Source organism: Cyprinodon tularosa, unplaced genomic scaffold (genome assembly GCF_016077235.1).
Source record: "Cyprinodon tularosa strain WSP-4 unplaced genomic scaffold, ASM1607723v1 ctg493, whole genome shotgun sequence".
Lineage (NCBI taxonomy): Eukaryota > Metazoa > Chordata > Actinopteri > Cyprinodontiformes > Cyprinodontidae > Cyprinodon > Cyprinodon tularosa.
Window position 1 is genome coordinate 394,902 of NW_024039222.1, and position 18,002 is coordinate 412,903.

Consider the following 18,002-nt stretch of genomic DNA (forward strand, 5'->3'; position numbering starts at 1 on the left):
TTACAACAAAGAGGATTTAATGAGTTATAAATTAGGTTTAAAAATATATTAGCATGAAAAAAAAAACAAGGATTTGGCCTTTCACTGCTGCTCCCTTTGTTTATATACAGAAAAGAAAAAAAAGCTGCCTGCAATATTAAAACAGGATACAGTTTATGGGCTTTAGAAAGGAGCACGAGGCAACACAGACTTGGAAAAAAAATAATTTAACGGAAGCAAGATCCAACCAGGAAACCTGGAAGGAGTTTCCTCCTCGTGGAAAATCTCTACAGCCGAGGGATCCGAGGGTTTAAACTGACCAACATGCCGGTACGTCAACCTGTTAGGGAAGGATGGGATTGCTGATCCAGGAAGAAATCTCTTTATGCTTTGTATAAAAAGAAAAAATTACTACAAAACCAAAAAAAGAATAAATAAAAATCAATGTTGTTTTTTTTTTTTTAGGAGTTGGTTTCCAGTTGACGCTGCAGCAATCTCTCCTTCCTGGATCAGATTCTGTTGGTTCCTAAAAAAATATAAAAAGAACAAAATATATTAAAAAAAAATTAAAATAACTTCCATGTTATACATGTACAGTCAAAAACAGATGTTTATCTAAATGATCTTTCCCAAAATCTATAATCTTGAACATGTGTATTTTCTAACTTTCCTGCTTGATGTACAACATGAACAACTTGGGTCCGAGTATCGGCCCTTGTGGAACTCCATATTTAATATAACACAATTGAAACTTTTAATTAACTTTTGTACCAACAGTTCTGCCGTACCTCTGATTCCATATCACTGCAGTTTATAAAGAAGTCTTCAAATGTCAAAAACATCAAAGAAATCCTTATTTTCTATTGCTGCTGATATTTATCAGTTAATTCCATAATTGCGATAGATGTGGAATGTTTTTTCCACAATGAGGATTATTTAAGATATATTTTTTTAGTATATTTGTCCAAAAACGTTTTCTATCACTTTGGAAAACTGTGGCAGCAATGAAACTGGCCTGTAGTTTGAGAAGCTATGTTTATCTCCATTTTTATATAATGGGACGACCTTAGCACTTTTCATTCTATCTGGGAAGATTGCTGTTGAGAAATAAGAGAACGGCTCAATAACAGATTCTATTAGGCTTTTTCTAGTCATCCTGTATATTTGTCCAAACTTTGTAACAAAACTTTTTCTATAACTTTGGAAAACTGTGGAAGCAACGAAACTGGCCTGTAGTTACAGATAAAATAAGATCATTTCTGTTTAAAAATGAGATAAAATTATTGCATTATTTGAAGTTTTTAGATCAGTTTTTGCAGTGTGGGTCTGTGAAGACCAGCAGCTTCATCCACTGAACTCTCTCCCCTCAGGTCCATCAAAGCTCCCAAAAAGCTCAGAAAACCCTCCAGCAAAATGTGTTTCAGCCATTTAATTTTGAAAAAAATTCTAAATATCAAAACACTTTAGGAGTGATTTAGAATATGCAAAAGTTCAATTTTTACTTTTTTCCCCCTTTTGTTAGAATATTTTTCAGATTTTTTAAAAACAATTTTTCAGATTTCTCTTTTTTTTTATTTATTCGAGAATAAAGTCGTAATATAAGAATAAAGTCGTAATATCACAATAATAAAGTCATAAAATAACGAGAATAAGGTCATAACATTACGACAATAAAGCCATAAAATTACGAGAAAAAAGTCGTATTATTACGAAAAAATAAAGTCATAATATAATGAGAATAAAGTCCTGAAATTACAAGAATAAAGTTGTATTTTATGACAACTCTTCCCAGAATCCCTTTCTTCCCTAAAATGAGGAATGTGGAGCATCATGTGCAGTTATACTTTAAAATCGGTTTGACTAATCAGGAAATCTTTTAGCAGCAGCATCAAACTGGGCAGGATGTCACTAATGTCATGACTTATAAAAAAAAATAAATAAATAAAAATCTCTGGCCGGGCCATAATACTCCGTTGTTTGTTTTAAAGCTTAACCTCAATGAATTCCACTTGTCAGTCACATATTTATCGTGGTGATTAAAACCAACTCATTTGGCTGCATATGAGATTTTTGGTTTGTTTAATATGAGCCACGTGCGGATACATAATTTTCACAATACATAAAGAACTATCCATCCATCATCCGTTATCTCTCACTCATTCCTCCAGCGTCGCGTTGGGGCCGGTGTGTATCCACCGCAGCCTCGGTAAATCGGGGTCCACTGATAATGAATTTTCATACTTGATCCACATGTGTTCCAACTCTGACTGAACCTAATCACAGGTCATTAAACTAAAGCCTCTTTCCCACCGAAAATAGCAGGTTAACGCAGGTTTTTCAAACAATCGACCCGCTAACAATCAGCTGGCAGCTGGTGATGTCACTAGTGACAGAAATCAGGGAAGTAAACAATGGAGAACAACTCGGAATGAAGCCAGGGCGTAGTAAGCATACTTTTATCTGTCCAAAACCCTCTCATTGGAGCTGCTCCATGTTTATTGAATATAAGCAGCGTTGTTTCTTCTCGTTAGATCAGAAGCGACTGGCGCGGCATGTTGACGTCCGTACGTTGCGTTCAATGCCACGTAATTTAGCAGATCAATCCGGTTCTGGTGTTCCCACAGCATGCCGATCAGACCCGAGGCGATTTTAACGCGGGTTGCTTGCCGAGTCTTTTGACCCCGGTAGACACGCGTCAGTGAGCTGTTCCTATTGCCACTAAAAGCCCGCTGGGATTTTTCAGACATTGGGAAAGGGTTTCCAACCTTCGGCTAGATTAGTTCAGAGTTGTGTCTTTGAGTCAGAGTTTGTTTAACCTGCTTTGTGAATCGGACCTCTGGTCTCTTCAGCTTTTGAATCTAACCAGGAGGAAGGCGCCGACGGCTCCAGCTTACCTTCTGTCGGCCCACAGTGCTGCTGCAGCTGGCTGCTGAAGAAGCGTTCCCGCTGGGAAACCTGCTCATCCCAGGCCTCCAGGATTTTCTGCTTCTCTCTGGGTTCCAGCCTCAGGGTGAGAGGGTGCGCCTCGTCGATGTGGGCCCTCACCGCCTCCGGGCCGTGGGAGTACTGCAGCTCCCCACAGACCATGCACACCAGCAGCTGGTTGAGCGGATCGTAGTCCATGAGGTAGCGGCTCCTCCACGCCGCCTCCGTCAGGGTTTCCTCCTCCTCGTCATAGTCGGCAAACCAGACGTCATCCTGACCTGGAAAACAGTTCAAGTTCAGAGCCTCGTTCTCAGATTGTTGTTTTAGATCAGAGGTCAGCAACCTGCGGATCCACAGTGGAGCCTAATAACTTCAGCTAAAAATGACAGAACCACGTAATATTTTCAAATATAGATATAATAAGAAATAACAAAAGTTTTATGGATCTTTTCCAAATATTTGATTTGAATGGACCTGAATTTGCAAGTAAATTACTCTAAAGTAGCAGCGGTGAACCGATATCTGACACAACGATTACGATTCTGACTAATACCGTTTTTTTTTTAAATATTATTATAAGATTTAGAGCTGCGAAAAATCTGTCGGTTATTTTTTTGATTAATCGATTAATAATCAGATAGCCAAAGGTTCCATAAAGAAGATTTTTTATTAAATTAAACCAGGTGAAACTAAAGATTTTCCACTTGAGGAGTTCTGGATAGAGCAGATTGAGAGAAGAAAAAGTTTTTTTATCTTAAATGCAAATGTTTATATATTGTTTTTTTATACCTATCATATAATTCCTGCTCTAAATGTGTCACTCTGTCAGCTAAAGGCAGGTTTTAGAGTCTCTATACTCCACTTAATGATTAATCTATTACAATTAATAATTTCATTAATCGTTATTAATTCAATTATTAATAATACCTAATAATACCACAAATACACATTTAAATGCTTCTACCTTATATTATTGAAAAGAACTTAGCTGTACCAGTAATGCTCTCAAATAATAATTAAAATTAAAGGTTTGACTGTGGCTGATTTTATTACTTCTGCAAAGGTAAAAAGAAAATGGAAAGATGTGTTTTAGATCCACATATTGGCCAGGAATACATCTCCACAGATTAAGGAAATCAGGGAAAATTGGCTTGATCGGTCGATCAATCCATGCAGCCATATTTTTATTGATCTATTTCTTTTTTATTACACCAATATTAAGCATCACTTAAAGGTATTCTGGAGGATTTTTTAAAAAGACCCGCCCTCTCCACTTAAAAAAAGAATTATTGTGCAAGAGCCTGCACAAGCCCTCGTGCAGAGCGAGCAGGCTTATTGTGTCCACATAGAGCTGGGACTTCATAGTGAACTCAGTTAACTGACGTTCAGACAGATGATCACTAGTTTTTGCTCAGTTGATAATGTAACTCCTCCACCGCACGGTGCCTGCGCCATCTTTGTTATTAGCGTCACTGTCCGGTAGCGGCAGCCTATGGCCGCTGTGACGGCAAATCCCATCATGCTTTAAGAGGAGAGCTCTCCATGCAAAGCATTCTGGGATATATCTGCCTCTCTGAGGCCTTTCTTTCCTTCTCATTCACTTCTTAGACGCTTTTTCTCTTACGACCCTCGGCCATTTTAAAAGAGCAGCCTGAAAGTGCGCAGAAAAAGATAGCTAACGGGACGAGCGCGTAGGACGGCCTTACGTAAACATGTCACCAGATTGATTGACAGTTAGGAGGACCAATGATGCAGATGATCCACCCGGAAATAATAGAATGTCCTCAACACCTTTAAGAGAACTGCAATCTTTTGAATTTTTTTATTATTGTTTTTAAAACTAAAAGAAAGAAAAAGGTAGTTTCCGTACAAAAAAAGAAAAAAATAAGATCTTGTCCCGTATCTATAAACTCGTAACATTTGTTGCTCTAAACAAGTTAAACTGGACTGAGGAAATAATGGCCGTTTCTGAAGGTTGCAGAAATGATGGGTTACCTTCCGCCGGAGCTGGGTAGGTCGGGAACATTAAGGATTCTGGGTCGGGTTCCGCCGGGACGCTGAGGAAACAAGGTTTCATTGTTACGTCAGACAGAACCAACAGAAGCGGAGTTTCTAGAAGCTCCAGAAATCCTCACCTCATCGGATGTTCAGAGGAGTTCGCCCACTGGTCTGGATCCTACAGCAACCACAGAGCAGAGAGGGAGACTTTAAAATTAGCTTTTTACCTTTTTTCTTGACTTGTTAACTTTTTTTTCCAACTTCATTTAGTAGGTAAAATATCATTCAACAGCTCATGGAATTGGTCAAATGCCAAAATTTTGCTGCATGGGTGAATATAGATCTTGTGCTTCTAGATCTCACTGAGGGACGGGGGCGGGAGAGACTCCATTGGTATGGTTTGTGCAAGGGATCAAAAAATTTAACTTGCCCTATAAAGGGTTAAACTTTGCCACATTTCAAGATATTCTTGCTTTTAAGGTGACAGACCAACAGTAGGGTGTAACTTTTAAACCACTCTATAAACATTTCACTGCTCAGAGTCTCAGTTTACCTGAAAGACCTGGACTTTGACTAGGCCCTCTCTAACACATTAGCCCCAGCTGTGTGTTTGGGGTCTTTGCCCCGTTAGAGGGATCTTCTACATAAAGATTTTCTTCTAAATGTGATCTAATCTGGATCGTTTGAAAGGATCAGACCTTCTTCTCTGTAACCTGTGGATCTTTTGGACTCACCTGCGTAGCTCTGATGAAGCTTTGTAGATCCTGGGCAGGCAGGACGCTCCTGCTGTCGCCGGAGGCTCTGGTTGGAGTGCGTCCCTTGCCCTGAGAGGCCTTCCTTGCTCTTTGTTCTTTCTTTTTTAGCCTCCAGTACTCTCGCTTCCTCCTCAGAAAGTCCTCCTGGGCCTCCCCAGGGATGGGTTTTGGAGGCATCAAGGTGGCTGACGATGCAGAAGATTGCGCCCCATCTATGCGACTCTGAGGTTGGCCACAAGGGATTTTTATCGGGCTGAGGATGGGGTTTTGGTTTTTTCTCGGACATTCGATGGGTTTCATGTGGATAGTTGATAGAGGGTTATCTGGGGGCTTCAGAGCAGGAAGGGAAGAGGCTTCCCCTTCAAAGGCAGGCAGATGTGGAGGAGGCCCGTCGCTCCCATTTCCCTCTTGGCTGATGATGATGGTGTGTTCACTTTGGAGTCCTTCGAGTGGCAGTTCAGCTCTAGATGTTGTAACGACTAAGACTTCAGGGACGCCGCTCCCCGTAGCCACGGACGGGCTGGGCTGGACGGCTGGCTTTGATGGATTCAGGCATTTAGTGTCAATATGAAGTCCCTCAATCTGAAAGACAGAGAAAACAGCGTACCCGTAGTTTTCTACCTGTTTACTGAGAGTGCCTGAAGACTGGAGTAATGGTTCAGGTTTCATTGGGAGTAAAGTAGATGCTCCTGCCCACAAGGCTGGGACTTAAGCCGGACGTACACTGTACGATTTTTACGCCCTTTCGGGCCGATTCTCCAGTCATGCTAGAATTTTCCTATCGGCCTGATGGTGCATTGTGTAGCTCTACAGGGCGTAACGACGGCCGATCAGCCTCTAACGACCACCTCCCCATCAGGAATCGTAAGGTCGGGAGAAAATAAAACAGGTTTGAACTTCAGTCGGCCGTCGTAAGGTCGCATCAGAGCGTCGGGTCGCACAGTGTGAGAACATACATCATGAGCTGGGAACATTTAAACTCTGCAGTTTCTTCATACAGTTCGAGCTGTGGCTGGGTTCAACGATTGAAAAAAATCGCACAGTGTATGCCCGGCTTTAGCCAACATCAGAAAGTGTTCTCATATTCAGGATAAAGCTCTTCTATTACCCATAAAATGCTTCCTTAAAGCCCCACTGTGTATCTTTTCATTAAGTATTAGCTTTACTTAAAGGAATAGTACACCCAAAACATGATTAGCCTTCATTTTCTACTCACCCCCATGCTGAACAACACTCTGGAGTACTTTTTTGATATCTCAAATGCATCTGGAGATCTGGGAGGCTTCTTGCTGTCTGCTGACATTCAAATAATGGAGGTCTATGGCGCCCGAGGCAGAAAGGTCCATAAAAGTCCACAAAAAACGTGTCAATATTCCTCCATACTGCTCGTCCAATGTATTCCAAGTGTCCTGAGTGGGTAGCGTCCAGAATTTACTCGAAACGAAGTCATTTAGAATGTTTTTAGAGCATAAACAGTAGTGTATAGGATTTCCTAAAAGCGCGTTCACGAGTCTACGGAAACCGCGGCAGACCAAACCAGATGAAAGTGCGCATTGGATAATGTTCTGATCCTAGCAAGCTAGCTTTATTAAAAACTTGCTTATGTTTTATAAATTTAATTTCCCTTTGAGGTAATTTTTTTTTTTTTTACCACTGAACTGAATTTAACTTGGTTTTAGTTGAGTTGGGTTTAGTGCTATAAGCTAACAAAGGGTAAGTTAAGCTAAACATGGTCCACTAATGCTAACTGTCGATACATGATCCGTCCCAGAAGCACGATTTGTCCTACGCATGCGTGAACAGAATAACTTCCAGGTAGGCAATACTTTGTTTTTCTTACTTTTTTAATTCTTTTGACTTTTTCCGCTGGGGGGTTCCTTTAAATTATGTTGTTGCTATGATGCGTTTTTGCTCAGCCGCTTCACTTGTTGTAAACTAACCAATCAGCGCACAGCTTGTTAGGTTTATGCTTTATACATTATGTGCATTGTTACTTTGCTAGCCGGATTAGAGAGAGTAGAAGGCCTTCCTTCACATTGTGGTTGTCTCTGTGTGTACGGAGGTCATCTAATCAGGACAGCCTTCACGTCTTTAAAAATACACAGGATATGGGAACAGCTTGGAGCCGGACTGATAGAGGAGAGCTATCTGTAATCCTTGGGCATGGATGGCGTGTCAGTTTCTGATACTGACAACTAAGCATCCACCTTGTGCAACACATAGACTCATGAGCTATAAGAAGGAGAAGATGACCTTGTTCGGGGCTCAATCTTTGCCGGACTCTCGCGGATGTGATTTTTGAGCCCACAGCAATGCAGGCTACAAGCATTTTCTCTGTCCTGTAACGACCTGATCTGGAGTAAACTCTGTTACTTTTTCACTCCTTTTTTTATAGTCCTTTTTTATATGATTTTATCCAGTTTGAGTTAAGAGTAGTAAATAACATGCTCCCAGGAAAAGAACCGTGAGGAAGCCCTTGAGGCGCAACGGCTTTTTTAGGGGACATAACTTCTTCATTTAACAAGCTCATCTAAATATTCATGATCGTACCATAAAAGGAAGGAAACCTGTCGTTTCATTCTAGGGCTTTTAACCAGCACCAGATACCCTATAGAATCATTCTATCACCCCTTAAGCGCCCTGATGTCTCTGAGCTACGGACGCCAAGGAGAGCCTCATTTCAAAAATTTAAATCCTACATAAAATCAATTAACTACCCAGCTCCAATCCAAATGTATAATGTCCCCTTTATAATGTCCCCTATGACCCCTTTAACACAAAGACTAGCAGCCTGTCTGAAGAGATTGGCTATATTGGCTCACCTTGGTATTCCTGGAAAGAAGCTCCTTCTGCCTGGCCTTCAACTTCGCTCTCTGCTGCCTTTTCATCAGTTTCCAGTATTCCCGCTTCTTCTGAAGGCTGCTTGAGCTGGTGTGCCTCATCGTAGTGCGGTACCTCTCTGCTAATGGCACATGGCTGTGGTGGCACAGACTCTGCTGATCGAGTTGCGGTGGATCCACGGCTTCAGTTGTGATGTGGTGAAGCTTTGGTGGCTCATCAAAGGAGTGGTTTTGATCGGCCCAATTTTTGCTGTGAGATCTCTGGGTTCTACGTGATGAAGCCGTGCTGACGGATGGCGTTGAAGGGGTCTGAGATGACTGATCGCATAAACAATGCGGAGGCTCACCTGAGGTTGAAAGAGATTGAACTGCCTCCCTAATTTGTGACAAATCCTTAAGTGGGGGGGTTGGCAAGTCTTTCCCTTTCAGGATATCGCTATCACATTGTAGGGATTCCATTTTGGATGGCACAGAAGCAGCTACTAGAGCCTTTTCATTATTTTCACAATAAACTGTTGATAAAACTGGCTTTTTATCTTGCTCTGAAGTATCTCTGGCTGCTTCAAAGGCCCCTCCAGCCTCTTGGGTTTGACTCTCAGAAACTGTGCTAAGGGATTCCTCCAGTAGTTTTTTCATCGAGGCTACCACCAGCAGAGTGGTCGCTTGGCTATCTGCGTTTAGAGATGGCTGAGGCTCCGACTCCAGCTGTGGCACTGGAGGCGCAGGTGACGTGGTTGGGAGTTTGATGTCTGGACAGATGGCTTGAACTGGAAGAGAATTCAGGTCGCTTGCAGGAGCAGACTCGTCCTCTTGTTTTATCTCATTTGCATAAAGTATGTCAGGCACAGTGTTGTTGGGAAAATGTTCTTTTTCTTCACAGGTGGCAAGATTGGTGCTAAGCCGCTCAGTTTTAGGGGATTCTGGGGTCTGAGCCTTTCTCCTAAGTAAGGCTACAGTGCTCCTTGCTTGGAAGACACTTTGCTTCAGTCGGAAAGCCCGAGCCGCTCGCTGCTCACGTTTCTTTGTCCTCCAGTACTCTCTCTTTTTTGCCGTCCTTTCCTCTTCTGTCAGCTTTGTGCCTCCAGACAGTGCTGAAAGTGACTGTTTATGGTTGGAGATATTCATCTTCATTACACAGCCACCAAACTTTGAACCAGCGGATGAGGGTTCATTGTGAGGAGATTGGAAATGAGTCAGTGTGAGCTGCTGGGAACTTTTTCTTGACTTTGAACCAGAACTTGCTGTTATGGCAATGTCCGACCATGTTTTGACATTAAGACGTTTAGAGGTTTTATTGAATGTCTGAACAGCAGGAGAAAAACCAAGTTTGCCCTGAGATGAGAGAGCTGGAAGTGAGAGTGGATTAACCCTGCTGGGTGAAACGCCTCCCCAGTTGGAAGTCTTGGAAAGGGCATGGAGCTTTTCTTCTTGACTCTGAGGTATGTTTACCGTCAGAGTCCCATCCTCCTCAATAAACCCCCCGATTGCCTCGTTTGCTAGCAAAGGGACCCTCTCCGTTGACTGGACCAGGGCTCTTGCCTTTCTCATCTCTTCAAGGATTTGCTGGTAACGCTTTACTCGCCGCATTAAAGAGTCCTTCTCCTTCAGGCGAATCTTTTTCTCCAGTGAGAGCTTGGCTCGCTGTTCACGCTTCTTGTTCCGCCAATACTCTCTCCGCTTGGCTAGGATTTGCTCTGGTGTGTCATTCGGGTCCATTTTGGGCATTGCTCTGGTCCTAAACATTGCAGCTGTTGAAGGAGGTTTACTTTTTAAGTTTCTCTGATTCAGGAAGCTCTTGTGTGTTTCAGCTGACCTTTGTCTAGGCATTTTACATGAGGCAATCCCTTGGCTAATGTTAGAACGATGATGGAAGTGAATTGGTTTTCTCTGTGATTCTGGAGACGTCTTCACTTGGGTCACATCAAATGTTGCAATGGCTGTGTTTTCCATTGTATGCTGTTGTGGACTCTGTTCTTTTTTTAGATTAGTTTGTAGGTTAGTTACATGTAACCTACTGCGCAGTTTGTCAGCCTCCAATCTGGGAGCTGTATATGGCACTTTGACCTGAACAGCAGAATGCTTCGGCCCTGTGCTTCCAAAGTACGACTGAGACGTAAGTAGAGCAGAGTTGGCCACAACTCTTGTCTTTTGTGCCGTGAGCCCTTGAAAAGTCCTATCTCTGCTTTGTGGCCTTTCTCTGGCTTTAGCTAGCTTTGCTCTCTGTTCTCGTTTTTTGATTCTCCATTGCTCTCTTCGTTTGGCGGCTCTTTCCTCCTCAGACTCCATGGCGACTGGTGTCATGCCAAAACCTGAAGCCCTTTTATTAGTGACCAAGGCACTCTTTGTTCCGCTTTGAGGTGTTGCGTGTGCTCTTTGAACCGCTGTCTCACCAAAAACTGGACAATTTGAAGACCCATGCATTGTATCTGCGGTTACACCAATAAGTGAGACCTTGGGCACATTCAATTTAACTTCTGCCTCAGATGAACTCTGCATAGATCCACATGGCTTGGGTTCTGTTTTTGTGGAGCAGTTGCTGGTTATACGGGTTACTCTGACTTGAGGCACTGATAAACTGGTGTTCAGTTGGCTTCCACAGCTTTTGGCCAAGCCTGGATATTTTACTGTGACCCCATCGGCTGCCCTAGCTGAGACGGAGCTGTGTGTTGGCTGCAAGACCTTGCTGACTGTCATTGTCTGACTCCACTCCTGATATTCAGGGGGCTTTGTCGGACTTTGTTCACCCGTCTTCCCACTCTTTGATAAATAACTATATGAGACATCTTTACTTAATGAGGACGAAGCCAAGCGGTCGGACAACCTGGCATTAACCCCCGGAGAAACATACACGTATGCTTGATGTTCCGCTTGGCCATCTTGTGTTGACTTACTTCTCTTTTCAGACAGACGAGCCCGCTGCTCTCTTTTCTTGTTTCTCCAATATACCCTCTTCTGAGCAAGTGTGGCATCATCCGATTTAGAGGCTGCCTGGCAGCGCTGAGATACTGGACAACCTTTACCTTTCTGCGAGGGCATGCTATCGTTAGCTTGGACAACCCATTAGTTCTTGTCCAATAGCATTTTTATTCTTTGTCACAATGAATCAGTCGAGTTCTTCAGTGCAGATTCCTGGTCGTTAACTCCATAGTTTTCTCCTATGTGATGCTGCTGAGCAGATGGCATTGCACTGCATGTAAGGAGTACCTGGGCAGGGGGAGGATAGCACAACATTTAAATGAATGTTTGTCACAAACCTCCCAAATATTGAAACTTATTCAACTAGACCTGCATCAAAGAGTTATGTGGTATTCCCCAAATAAGGAAAACAACCTCATCCAAACAAACAGCATGCAAAAAAGTTTTTCTAAAGAATATTCTACATTCAAAATGGAAAATAGCCTGGAGAAACTCAGAATCAAATAAGGCTGATCTGACTGTTAGTTTGCATGTTTTAAAAGGCAAACTCCAGCTGTCTGGAGATTTTGGGAAGAAAGTTACTCTAAATGTCTAAAAAACAAACAATTGGCAATAGTCGAGTGAGGTTGAAAACACACACATGGAAAAGATTTAATCCCAGAAAGCCCACCTAATGGCACCTGATTTTACTTGAAGACCATGATGGGTTGGTAAAGAACCTTCAGGCGCTTTACTGCCTCCACCTGGTAGGAAGTTTAACAGCTTCATAAGGTTGCAGATATGGGGTGTCTAATTTCAAAAGCTGCATCCTCCAAGGACCCGATCAATCTGGACTAGATCCTTGAAGGTCAGTGAGAATAACGAAGCCAAAAGGGTTATGGCTGTGGATTCAAACAGGTCCAGCCCTCCGCGACTTTTACTGCCGTACTCTCTGTCACCTAGCAACCGTCAGAGTTGACTCACAAAGCAGGAAAAGAATAACTACCGGACTTTTCACTGCTTTTCTGGGTATTAACATTTTCGAGGGGCTTAAATAGCTGCATCGTATCAGATTTATAGTCTTCACACTAGAGACTGAAATTTTTTCGGGAATCCCACGGGTCACGGGATTCCCGTGGGATGGGAGTCAGTATTAGTAACGATCACGTGATTGGCACGGTACAGGATTAAACATTAACAGGAGCAGACGGGAGCGGGAGCAAACCAATAGTAACTAAAAAAAACTAGGATCGATGCCATGAAACAAAATAGAAAGAAAAAAATCCAGTACTGGCGCCACCATTTTGTCGTTTTTTTCCTTGAAGCCTACACTATAATGCGAGTTAAAAAAAACTACACGACCCAAAAACCAACAGTGCTTCCGCTCTGAGTTTTTCACCCGCGCTCAAAAGAAATTCAGATTCAATGTATTGGCAGAAATCTTATTGAAGACAACAAGAATGGGAGTGGAGCAGGAGCGGGAGTCATTCTGAATGGGAGCGGGATGGGAGTGGGAGTAATTTCACCAGGAGTGGGACGGGACAGGATTTAGATTTCTACTCTGGCCCGGGATCGGGACGGGACACAATTTTTTTCTGTGGGAGTGGGACGGGACAGGAGTGAAAATCCACTCCCGTGTCAGTCTCTACTGCACACTGCAGATATATTAGAATCTATCCTTAAATGTCAGCCAAACCCATTTATACATTTCAATAAGCCAAACAATACCCACCACATATCTGACGCAATAACCATTTAATTACACTAAACTGCTCTTCCAATATTCACCACTGTTCGGTGCCATTTCCCTTTTTCCTCTGAGCACGGAGCAGCAGGCTTGCTTAGACACATAATGAATCATGGGATGCCAAAGGCTACGGGGGATACAGCAGACCCTTCCTTCAAAAAGGGCAAAAAGAAGGACGAATTTGTCGGCCGCATAACAAGAAGTCTTCCAATCCAAACAAACATCGGCGCTACGCTATGACGTAATCCGCAGACGAATTTGGCCTTCGGAGGAAGCAGCAGCATGATTCAAACTCAACTACGGACTCATTAATTTGTGATTCCTATTTGTATTGATGCAAAGTTCTAACTTTGTATCTTGTATTGATAACATTTAATCTTATTTTTCCACAGATTAAACGTCTGATTTCACAACAAAAAAAAATACAAATCTTAAATTTCATAATATAGTTTGACATATATTAATAATTTAATGGCATGTACCCCACCCCATACATATGTGAATTAACTATTTTACTGATATATTGAAATTAATATTTGGATTGCAGACTAAATCTTTTCATTTTAAAAATGAAGGGACAGAAAGTAATTTTACAACATATCCAGTGCTGCAAAGCAGTCCAGAGGTTTGTGGATTTTATGGCCCAATTGTTGAAAAACCCTCACAGGAGACAAAGCGCGTGCCTAAAGCCGGGCATACACTGTATGATTTTTTGACCTTTTTCGGGCCGATTCTCCAATCCTGTGGAAATTTTTCTGACTTTAATCTCAGAATAGTGAATCTTAATGTAGATGGGCGCCATGAAGGCAGAGATGTGGAGCACTGATAAAGATAGGAGTTGTTTGGGAGGGCCAGTAACACACTCGTAACCTGACTCCGCCAGATGGATTTGCTCCGCATATCCATCTGGAAACCTTCCGTTGAAGTAATTTTGGGAAGGGACGAAAACACTGGTTAGCTGATTGGCCTATGTTGGTGATGGACGGGCCAAATAAACCAATCAGATCAATGAAGCATATGACGTACTAACAGAGTAGGGGTGGGTATTGCCAAAGAAGTCACGATTCGATTCGAATCACGATTCACAGGCAACGATGCGATTCTATCACGATGCATCACGATACTTGAATTATTGCGATGCATTGCAATATTTTCTCCTCCATGTTTTGTTTTTGAATGACTCGGCACAGTATCCCACAGCCGGAAATGCTTGTGACACAAGGCAGCGTGCGTCAACACATTTGCAGCGACATCTACTGGACTGGAAGTTGTATTACACTTGTTTTTGGCTGATGTTCGCCAACCATTCATGCAATTTTATTTATTCATTTTTTTAAATTAATAATCGATTCTTGGCATCAAGAATCGATGCAGTAGATCACGGAAATTAGAATCACGATGCATCATCATCACTATTATTTTGCACACCCCTATAACAGAGCGACGACGAAGAGGAGCCAATTGATAGATCAAACTCTTGCTGAAACCAGTCGGGAGAAGAGCAAAAACATCTTTTCCTCTGAGAAAAGCCTCCAGAGCAGTGTTTTGCTCTTCTTTCAGTGAAGAAATACTCTGTAATTCCCATAAAACTTGCTCGATAGCCACGCTAACGCTAGTTTCATCGGCTGAAGCCGCCATGTTCTTTAGACTGAACTGTCGCGCTTCTCGTTGCGTCACACCTCAACCCGCCTCAAAGCCAACGCTGATTGGACGTTCGTTTGGTGAACGGCTCCAAATTTTCTTTAACGGAGAGTCTCCAGACTGATCTGCGAGTGAAACCTTGAAAGCTCGCGAGATCAGGATGGTCTCACGAGGCAAACACACTCGTGGAAAAAGACGGAATTAGGCGACTTTTTACATCCATGAGGGGTCCCTGGTGATGCTATTTGATTAATGGAAGTCTGAGATTAAATTCAGAATTCTGACTTTTTTCTCATGTTATACTGAAATAAAATGTAATAATTAGTTAACTTTTTTATTTTTTAAGTGGCCCTAATCCTCTTCCGTAGGATAAATCCTGTGAATGAGTTTGAATGAAACCTCCTTCACCTACCCCTGCTCTGTCCTTTTATTTCCACCGGAAGTGACGTGCAAATTAAGAGCCAATTGGCCATGATTGTTTTCGTCACGTGCCATGCTACATAAAGCGCTGATTGCAGGTGTGTTTGTGAATGGCCGCCGCAGCTCTCTGTGGATCAAACCTTCCTGAATGATGCTGGTCTGATTCTCTGTGCTCAGAAGGAGCTGCTGGTCTAACTGCTGCCTGCTTATATCCGCTGCCACGCGTGGAAACATGTCCGCTACTGGAACCAGGAAGGAAAGGGGCACTGTCTCTTTAAATGTGTCCCCCTTCACTCACAAACGAGTCCCCGTCCTGAGCCGTTTTTATCCCGTTTATATTTAAATTCTTTGTGTTTGTCCAAAGGCTCTACCTCCATAAAGCATATAAACAGAGTTTAGGTAAAGACACCCACCCTCAGTGTGAAACACGGCGGCTCCTCTGCGCGGCGAGTCCGGTCCTCCTCAGCAGCACAATGGACAACATCTTCCGCCTGTTGTCCTCACGGTCTGAGAGGCTGGAGAGCAGCGGGAGCAGAGCTCAAACATGCACCCCTGCCTCCTCCCAGCTGCAGCCCGCTTCCGGGACTCTTTAGGCGGCCGATTGTTTGGACGGAACCGGGCCGAGTTCCAGCAGCAGCGCTGGGAGCGGAGCTCAGCCTGGAGCTGCTGCTCAGCAAAGTACCAGGATGTGGGACCTGGAAGCCGCTCCGCGTTTCACAACAAACACAGGGACGATGAAAAAATAAAACTCCCAACTGTCATTTCAAAATATTTATTTTGCAATAAATAATTAGAAACTGACTATTAATCTATGTGCACCCCCCCCCACCCCCCACACACACACACAATATTTAAACGTGCTAATAATATTAATCTTTTTTTTGTTAGAAGAGCTGAAAATGTCAAATAAACAGTGGCGGTTCTAGACCAAATGTACCAGGGGGCCAGGAGTATGAAGGACCAACTCTGCCATATTTAAAAATAAATACATAAATAAATAAATGCTCAAATGTATAAGCATACAATTAATTGCCAACAAAAAAGTGAGACATATGGTTAAACCATAACAAATTCTTTTAAACCATAACAAATGAAAGGGAAGCAACGCTAGGGATAACTTAAAAAAGGGAATTTATTTAACAAAAATCATAACTGGTTGGGGAAGAAAGGGAGAAAGGGGAGAGAGTGACAGGGAGACAGAAAGAAAATAAAAAGGGCTTAGTCAAAGAAAGTGGTACATCTTAAAGTGGATCTGACGTCATCTGGAGACACTGGCCAGCTGCCTCCACTTCCAATCAGCACCAATTAAGGAGTCCAAAACATGGAGGTTAGAGACCCAGAGGAAAAGGCCTTGGGCTGTAACACCCCCCCCCCCCCCTCTTCAATACATGGGTCCCCACTGGAACCCTGGGCAACCTGTACAATAACATCTTGAAGTGATCCAATACTTCGGAATTCTTGAGTCGACCAGTTAACATGGCTGAATCTGGAACAGGCAACCCATCACCACTCCCTTCATCACCAGCACATGTCACTGTTTCCGCAATGCACACAGGGTGAACATCCACCAAGACATTATCAGCACGAGCATGATAAGGTTTCAATAAGTTGACATGAAGCATTCGCCGTTTCTTCCGCCTTTCTGGAGTTGCAATGAGATAGTTTTGGTCAGACAGCCGTTTCAAAACTGTGTGCGGACCAGAAAATTTGGCCTGAAATGGCGAAGTCACAACAGGAAGTAAAGCCATTACTTGTTCACCTGAAAGGAAAACACGATGTTCAGCTTTCTTATCATACAAACGCTTCATCTTTTCCTGTGCAGATGATAGTTTCTCTTTTGCCAACTGAGTAGCAGTAAAGAGTCTCTGCTTAATTCATTAACATAATCCAACAGGTTTTGTGGTGGTTCAACATCCTGGCACTCATCTTTCAAAACTTTTAACGGACCACGCACAGTATGACCAAACACCAATTCATTAGGGCTAAAGCCCGTACTCTCTTGTGTTACTTCTCTTGCTGCAAGCAACAACCAAGGTAGACCATCCTCCCAATCAGCATTCATCTGAACACAATAAGCACGGAGCAAAGATTTTAATGTTTGATGAAATCGTTCCAGTGCTCCTTGGCTCTGCGCATGGTATGCTGTAGACTGGTTATGCTTAATGTGCAGCTGCTTCAAAACCTGTGCAAACATATGAGAGGAGAAATTAGATCCTTGGTCACTCTGAATGACTTTAGGTATCCCAAAAATACCAATAAACTGCATAAGAGCCCGCACCACAGACTTTGCAGCAAGTGTGTGCAATGGATATGCTGCTGGATACCTGGTACTTTGGCACATAACAGTCAATAAGTACTTCGCACCTGAACGTGAAGGGGGAAGAGGACCCACACAATCAATTATTAAGTGCTCAAACGGTCTACCAATAGTTGGAATAGGATACAGTGGTGCCCGGTTTAGCACTTGATTGGGTTTACCAGTAAGTTGACAGGTGTGACAAGTTTTAATATAAGAAGAAACATCCTTTTTCAGTCGTGGCCAAAAGAAATTTCTCAAAATGCGGTCGTAGGTTTTCCTAACTCCCATGTGTCCAGAGTCATCATGAGACACCTGTAAAACCAAGTCACGCCATTTCAAAGGCACCACAACCTGATAAACTGGCTCCCCAATAACATTCTCACCACATGGCATCCACTTCCTTAACAATATCTTGTTTTCAACAAAGTACCCATGAGCATGGCTCTGCAACTCCTCAGCAGACAATGCAGACTGAAATAAATGCTGTATGGTGGGGTCAGATC

General features: G+C 42.8%; 1 protein-coding gene across 1 annotated transcript; it reads right to left on the reverse strand.

Annotated features, from left to right (window-relative positions):
- Window positions 1-15,905, reverse strand: si:dkey-28a3.2. Its single transcript, XM_038302523.1, has 7 exons — window positions 15,614-15,905; window positions 8,480-11,701; window positions 5,637-6,239; window positions 5,040-5,080; window positions 4,900-4,961; window positions 2,874-3,182; window positions 1-505 (listed from the first exon to the last, which is right to left on the reverse strand). The coding sequence occupies exons 2-7, from the start codon at window positions 11,531-11,533 to the stop codon at window positions 489-491; spliced, it is 4,086 nt and encodes a 1,361-aa protein (XP_038158451.1). The 5' UTR covers window positions 11,534-11,701; window positions 15,614-15,905; the 3' UTR covers window positions 1-488.
- Between the last annotated feature and the right edge of the window lie 2,097 nt (window positions 15,906-18,002).

Coding starts and splice junctions, on each gene's coding strand:
- si:dkey-28a3.2 (XM_038302523.1), bottom strand. CDS start 11,533: ATGCCCTCGCAGAAAGGTAAAGGTTGTCCAGTATCTCAGCGCTGCCAG. Junction 5,081..5,636: donor GCTTCATCAGAGCTACGCAG/GTGAGTCCAAAA, acceptor TGGTTGCTGTAG/GATCCAGACCAGTGGGCGAA. Junction 3,183..4,899: donor CTACCCAGCTCCGGCGGAAG/GTAACCCATCAT, acceptor ACTGTTTTCCAG/GTCAGGATGACGTCTGGTTT.